Source organism: Perna viridis, chromosome 11 (genome assembly GCF_037379345.1).
Source record: "Perna viridis isolate PV_CMFRI_1.1 ecotype Kerala chromosome 11, ASM3737934v1, whole genome shotgun sequence".
In the NCBI taxonomy this organism is placed as follows: Eukaryota; Metazoa; Mollusca; class Bivalvia; order Mytilida; family Mytilidae; genus Perna; species Perna viridis.
The window spans coordinates 11,989,798-11,998,334 of record NC_142455.1 but is presented as its reverse complement, the minus strand read 5'-3'; the positions used below and the strand labels follow the sequence as shown (position 1 = coordinate 11,998,334).

The 8,537-nt window shown below is 29.7% G+C and overlaps 1 protein-coding gene across 1 annotated transcript in view; it reads right to left on the bottom strand.

Moving 5' to 3' along the window:
• Window positions 1–1,338: 1,338 nt before the first annotated feature.
• LOC148603001 (uncharacterized) overlaps window positions 1,339–8,537 on the bottom strand; it is a 46,262-nt gene continuing 39,063 nt past the window's right edge. The window contains exon 8 of the mRNA XM_088553936.1: window positions 1,339–7,411. Coding sequence (XP_088410062.1) covers window positions 7,335–7,411 — 77 coding nt within the window. The 3' untranslated portion in view covers window positions 1,339–7,334. The remainder of the gene's footprint in view (window positions 7,412–8,537) is intronic.

Below are 8,537 nucleotides of genomic sequence, written 5' to 3'. Positions count from 1 at the left end.
GATAGTCCAAAATGCCAAACACCTTTAGCTAACTAGCCAATTCATATTTGAAATGTGTATCACCGCTGTCCGGCAAAACATGAATACTCTCGTTTAATTATTGTTTTATGGTAAGTAATAATTAGATGACAATAGTAAATGATTAGAATGAACAAGTGTTTTGACACTTTAGATCTGTAATTGACATATATAGATAGCAATAGAAAGATCTGATCTTTTTTTATCGATTTTTGGCGAGAACGGAGTGATCAACGATATAAGAGGTTTAAATCAAGATCAAAATTATGACAAAAACAAGCCTTCGTTTTATCCCAATCCTTGGATTTTTTTTTTTCGTGTATGTTTTATTACGATTTTTATTATTCAATCAATAGCTAACATAGTTGAAGACCCTTCTTAGTTATTTTAGTATTAGCGGTCTCCACGGATTTCAGTGTCATAAAAGGTTTGATAGAAATCACGAAATAAAGAGTTTCGAGAAAAAAATAATTCTCACATCGTATGAAATAAAAGAAAATGAAACTTACATACTGATAAAAATATATTTAGTAAGTAGTAAGCCAACCTTACATTTTAAATTTCTAAATAAATTGTAATATTTCTGCTACAAAAGAGATGGTCATTATGGACATTATTCTCCCCTTTACATATAATTAGGAAGATATGATAAAATTAATCAAATTTTGTCATTTTTTGATGAATGATAGTAATGCATTGTAAATAAATAACAGTTATTGCAGTAATAATACGACGATACGACCAGTACCTGATTCAAGGTGTAATAGAATGTCGTCAATAGATTACATTATGTTATGTGTAAGTTACTACTGGGTATAGTGTGGATTAACACTGGATCCGTATAACGTAGCTTCGTTCGTAATTATCCCTCTACCTAATTAATGTTCTGTTATAATGTTCCGGTTACAATTGTATGAGAATTTCCAATTCGATTTTTTATGGACCAAGTCACATAAAGTATCAATATATAAATATTTTTCACTTACACCCCTACTGATACATCTACTTGAATTGTTTGTGCACCTACAACTCTCGGCATAGTGGCGGGAACTAATTATATTTTTCAATATCGGTCATTAATACGAAATGATGCTACCGCTTATCCTACCAAGTCAATATTGATAAAATGCTGCCTTTTTTGTTCCTTTACATTAAAGTGTTCGTGTGCTTTCGACTATCAACGATATTCGAGCAAGAAACCAGTTGTATCCTCGACTCTTTAACTTTCTTATAAAAATCAAGGAATAGAAAAAAATGTAAATGATGCTCGCTAATTTGCGACGTTGTTCTAGATATAAGGGAGATAATAAGTTCACAAAATACAATGAGAAGCATTTTAATCAATGAACTGTGAATGGATGAATAAAAATGCAAATTTAAAAACAACAGTCGTTCACACATGTTGACAACATAAAAAAACACATTCAGATGTTGGTCTTGTTAAAAAATACTTTTTTCTCGGTTCACTTATCAACAAGTAAGCAATCAACGCACTGTACTACAAATTGAAGCTTCTTTTTTAACACAGTGTGGATATCGATCCATATAAAGGTAATTCATTAACTCACATTTTCTATAAAATATCCCCAAAAAATTTGTTTTTTTTCAATTAAAAATTGTATAATCCTATGTGCATAATCGAAACTCCTTAACTATGTTTCTAGAAAAAACAAAGGACGCTTACCCTACCGGTGCACCTGGTCCATGCTCCCAGTTTTTAGTGGAGTCCAAGTTGCTGATTTACTTTTGTTATTTTGTATGTATGATTTTAGTTACTTTATGTTCTTTGTTGTGTGTGTCTGTTTTCCATGTCTGGTCTTTGTCCCTGGATTACATTCTTTTGATTACCGCTATAACCTTGGTTCCCTTGATTACTCTTTCATATTATGCTATCTGAACTGAGTAGTTACATGAATATCACCATTGCATTGTCAATCATTGTGTAAAACAATTATATTGGAGATAGAATTCTACACATATCGTTTCAGTAATGGGCATCATTGCAAAGATGAGAGATTTTTTTGTAGCTCTAAAAGAAAAATGAAAACTAAATTCCAAAACCAATCAACGGTAATTTGCTCCTGAATTTCTATTGGCGCTTTTGGAAACCAACACACCACCCCAACCCCGACTCATAACAGACACACCCCTCTTTGCCAAAAAGTATACAAAATAATATTGTTTACAAAACACTTTGCGGTCCAAAAAAAAATACAATACCAACACCTGATTTGTAGAAATAAAGAATTGAAAACCTCTAAAACGAACTATGAAATATAACCATACAAAATGCTATCATAAGCACAAATTTATTTAATAACTAATGCTGCTTATATATCAAGTCAAGCTAACAAATGCACTTGAAAAATAAATACCGCTGAATATTGTCATTCTAACAAAATCAGCTTAAAGTAAATGAAAGAGTTCATAGCAAACAAAAATTATTTCATATACACATTAAATCCAAGAAGAACTGTGCAAAGGAATGTATGAAAACTTTCAAATCACAACTTTCTTCATATTTTGTTTGACCTTCAACATATTCTAAAGCATCGATTATTTTGATTGTTGTATTTTTAGAAACCACTATCCACTAATTCATTACTGTTGACCTACCAATGGGAGTTAATCCATATCCTATTTTACTACAAGAAAAATCAACAGAAATAATGAATTACTAAAAACTACATCAACAGTGTTCAAATTTAACACAGAAACTATACAAACAGCTATTATTGATATTTGTGAAAACATTTAATAAACTTCTAAACCTAGACTGTTATAGCTGAAGAATTAACTGACCGCTTGACCAGTGTCAATAGACAAATCCAGCTTCAAAGGTCTGACTTAGTTGATTAAAAAAACAAACTTGTGCAAAGGATAAGCATTTTTTCAATATGATTGCCTTTTTTATCCAGGAATAAAATCCAGTGTTTTGAAAATTAAAAAATTGTTAATTAATAGGTACCTTTTGCAACAGACTAAATCATATGGAAAAAATAATGCAATAATGCATTAATCTACAGAGCTCTAAAACTAATACACACTAATCAAAACCAAGGGTATTAACCCATTGTGTATGTGTACAGGTAGACAGACTAAAAATGAAACAATAGAGAACACAATATACATATATAATCGTTTATACATGGAAATATGAACAAACAGCTATACACAAATGGAAATTAGCTATATACATCGGATTTCTTGTTCGAATAGTTGCCAATGAAGAAAGTAAGAGATGACCATGGCAGAATGCTACTTCAAGCCAAAGATTTTATTATTTCTACTTATTTGCAAAATCATTGAAGTTCAATTTTATGGCAATTTCTTTTCCTTGTGCATATCATATGTATGGCCTTGCTGGAACTTGCTGGAAATTTCACTGAATAATAAAATACTAAAATGTTCTACAACATATAGAAGGCCATATTTAACTACAGTTGTTTTATTAATACGTATGAGCCAGAATTTTTAACCCTTATTAAGGAGGTAGACCTAGGGTAAGGGACATACTTCATGAAATCAGTGATACGTTTATAACAAATAAATTTCACCAAAGCATATCAAGCTTTCAATTGAAACAAAATGAAATCAGTCCATGTTACTTTGATGCTTATATGAAATTGATGTAAAATGCTGAATACAAACGTTCCAATGATTTTTATAAGTTGTGCCCCTTTCCCTCGGTCTACCTCCTTAAACAATGTAAACAAATTGCCACCTAACAATTTAAGAAGACAAAGGTCAACAAAATAACTCGACTTGGTCTAATTATGTGAAGCCGCAATGCTTTGTATAGTGAACAATTGTTATAAATATACACTTGCAAGGCACAGTTAAAATTGGCTCTATAAAATAATTTGTAAATAAAGTATAAGTTTTTATTTCAAAACTTCTTTCTTAAAAATTAATCCCAAATAAACCCATCATGTTACTTTTACAAACTAATTTGCATTTAATAGAAAAAAACCTTCTGTTCAGTACATTAAGAGATATTAAAAGTCATTATTATGATTGTTATGATTCTGACTTTAATTTTTTTCAAAAATAATCTCATACATAACAAATACACCGAAATATTCAAAATTTACAGTTTACACCATAAAAAAGTAAACCCTGTCTAAACTGAACCAGTCATTGCCAAACAAAGACTCAATCTTCCAATGGCATTGTTATGTTACTGTAAACACTGAAAACAAATTTATCAGTTAGGGCTCATCATAATTGGATTCTGTTTAGACAGTTTTTTTCTGTAATACTTACACCAATTCTACCTCTATGAAACTACACTCACAATAAAGACATAGCAAAACCATAAAAAATAAAACTCCTAAAAAAAACCTTATAAAGCACTAAGCATTCATATCATGGGAAAATGCTATCTAAATTATTCACTAATCTAAAAATGTTGATTCATAGAAATGTGTACTTTTTGGTAGAAAACAAATCTTAACAAAAAAAAAAGAAATCCAAATCAGTATAAAAAAGGTATTAAATATTCTGACCTAAGCTCAATGTTGACATTTTTTTAATAACATAAAAAAACACACTAATAAAATTTGTCTCTGAAACATCACGTCTTATTTAATTTGCTAAAAGTGTACCTAGATTATCACTAAATAAATGAAGAGAAAATGCCAATTTTTATTTTTTCATTAACTTCTGTTACACAAAACCATTTGTACAACGAGGTATTTTAAAAGCAAATTCTATATGTACAAATATATGTACATTTGGCAATAAATGTTTTAATCAAGCTCCTCACTATCTTCACAACATAAGCATATGTACAAATTAAATGTAAAGATGAATGAATAACAAAAGTACTTTATTTCAGTATAAAAGAATAAAAAGCATATTAAATACGAATAAAATTAAAATATGGTTGATGGGAATGTTATGAGCAATGCAAGCCTAGTGTCACTACAAGCCTGTTTCATTTTGACATTTCTTACCACCTCCCCCATCCTGCAAGCTGTTGCTCTACAAAAGGGACCTAACAAATTGTTTACCATTATTCCTATCATTTTGACAATGTTATTTTCATATGTCCAGGGATTTCAACTATTTTTATTCAGGACAATTATTATTCCATTGAGCAATGACAAAAACTATTTATCAATTCAAAATAACAATATATGAAGAGAATGAACTTTCTATATTATTCCTAACTGAATTTTCTTTTCATTTTTTTTCATTACCCAAAAAAGTTTGTGCAGGATCAATACCACTTGACTACCATTTATCACAAACCATACATTTCAGATCCCTTTACACCCTAATAGCAGTTTTGGTGGCTTTTGACAAGTTAAATATTAAAGCTAAAAAATATCACTAATACCGATGAGTAGAAATGGCAAAACAAATATAAGCTTTAGTGGCATACGACATAACAGTACGATACCATGAGAGACCTGGAGTACTTTATCAAAAAGCAATGCCAATTTCATGTTACAACTTTCATGTTACATATATTCTTTTCACAGCAATTAAATGATGCATTTTAACACTACATTTAATACAAAGTAGGCTTATTCACTAAAATTTGAAAATCATGACAAGAATACATGTAAATGTATATGTAGTACTAGCAGAGCAAGAACTTGGAAAAATGTAGAATTGATTAAAAATGTCCCTCCGTGCTACAGTAGGATGCATCTTGATAATGGTTTATTTCAATACTAACAAAAAACTGGCATGGCTTGAAGTATGGAATTCCGTTTTTTTTTTCTAGATTACATGTATACTATGAATACCTGCAGAATATGGTAATATTTAACAATTATTTTTTGTCATTATTATGGCTTGTTTCATACACCAACAGCAGGGAAAAACAGCATTTCACAGTTTAATAAATATCAATGTATAATTTTGATGAACTTACATATGTGTATACATGTATTTATGAGCACATATGAATAAATCATGATGAATTGCACAATATACAAAGTTTCTATGGATTTTCTGAGTTTACTACATATATTACAATATATCCCCAAAGATACCATACTAATGCTAAAAGGGAGGCAACTCTATCTTTTTTTCTAATATTTTCTTGCATAGCACTACACAATACTTTTCCAATTTTTTTTTCATTAGTTTTAATTGCCCATAATAATATCAGAAGGTTGCACATTTTCTTATAGAAATTAATGACTTTCCATGAAAAATGCAAAGTTCAATAAATGTTACAAATGTATATTATAATAGCACTTGCAGAATTTTACATTTAATTATTTATATATACATAAAAGCTATTTTTTGTGTGATACCAATTCTCATGGCTTTAGTGATTTTGTTTTGAACAAATGCAAGTTTCAAACCAAATATAAAGTTCCAATTTAAAACTAAGATTTTCTAATGAAGCCTATGAATTGATAATTGAAAAACTGACGAACCATGAAAATTGAAACCCACACGTTAATAACCCATACAGTATGCAGAATATTTACTCTCACAACCTTATTCAAATACTGGCAGAACATAAACCATACATGTACATGAGCAAACACTTTATACAACCTAGTTTACAGAACTTTTCAAGAATTAAATGCTTAGGAGTTTAGGAATTAAAGCCAATTTCATCATGCTCAAACAATAAAAAGTTTGTAGTTTGAATGAAATCTACTACTTTAAATGCATTTAAATGGGGAGTGAATACATTACAGCACCATTAGCCAATAATGTTTAAGACTCTTCAGGCCTGGGTTTCTTAAAACAATCTCAAACTGAGATTTTTTATGAGACTCGATCCAGTTCATCAAACTGACCACAAACTTTTATGAACAGTGAAAATGATTGAATTTTGTTAAATTTTGGTACAATTAGTAAGAGAGAGCTTGCAAAAGAATTTGTTTTTGTTTGTTTCTGATGCTCTCAGTTCATTTAATTCTGGAACAGCCTTTCACCATTGCTACAGTATTGCTTAAAAGTAACTAAGTCCACTAATCCATCTTGGTCTGTCACATCCATGTTTCAGGACCTGCCACCTCAAACACTACTCTTCTATCATATTCAGATCTTAATCTCCAACAAATTTGTTAAAACTGTTTACTTGTTTATGAGTATACACAATATTTTATATCTCAATGGCAACAAGATGTGTACAAATAGCCATGAGCAGTCTGAACTTATCACCTATCACCCTTTTGAACAATATTTTCCACAACCATTTCCTATCCCACAAGTGTTTCTATCAAATTGATGTACCACAACATACACTTAGAGTTACAACTAACGCAAGCATGATTATACCATATTTTGACTTTTGAACTTCATAAACAAGTAAACTCTGATCCTAAGTCGCATCATTCCTATAAAAAGACGGCTGACAGAAGAGAAAAACACAAGAGGAAAACTGCATACTTGATCCCTGTTGCGCTGTTATAATCTGTAAGAAACAAAACAAAAACACCTTTAAAACACAGCTTGATATCCACTTTCTCACTCTTTAAAGACCTATATAGGACTATATATAAGTGTAGATGTAAAAGTGTAAAATATGAAAAGTATACCCACTATAAAACCCTATTTGGTAGGTCTTAACTGTACTAACATATTATTGTTACTTCCAACAGTTTTTGGGAAAAAACTTTGGTTATATGGAACAAAAACTGTTTTTTTTTTTATATATATATTATTATTATATTATATTATATTATATTATATTATATATATATATATTATTATTATTATTATATGCAATGCATCATTTCCGTTCTGGAAAACTCTAAATTCAGTAATGTTACTGACTATAGTAATTGGTTACCATATTTGTAACTCTGGGGCTAAAATAAAATAGGTAAAAAAATCAAATGAGGTACAATATGAAAATTCTTTTTTTTTTCTAAATATAGTTTAACATTAACATCATAACTGATACATAGGTCCTATATTTAAGGGTGATTGCTGCTCATTTTCAGCCATTTTCATTTTTATCAGAATTTAAGCCATTTTCATTTTTGTCAGATTTTCAGACTGCTCTGGTTTTATCCATTTTGTAGCATTGATATTTTTTGCCCAGTGACCCCCACTCATCTTTCTACCATTTCACTGAACACACCTTAAAATATTAACTCATATGTTTATATGAAATCCTTATTAATTCCTTAGAGTGTTTAATAGATAAAACCTAATAAGACAAAACCTATGTAAAATCAAAAGAAATACTTTTCCCGTCAAAATTTCAAATGTTTACATCTCAAAAACAAGCACACTGACCCATCAATTTTTGTTTTGTTTATATTGTCCTAGCACTAAACCTGTATTTGAATTGATTAATTACATAGTTAGAATTTTAGAAAATTGTCTGCGTCATCCATTTTAACTGATTACAACTTCAATGCAAAGTTTTTCAGGAAAATCTGAAATCTGAAATACCGGTAGTGGTGAGTTACTAAACTTGTTAACTATCCATTTATCATTAATACCATATTTAATAACAATACAAAATTTGGACGTAATGAGTTCTGATATGATTTACATATGCATCTAGTATCAAACAATTTTCATATATT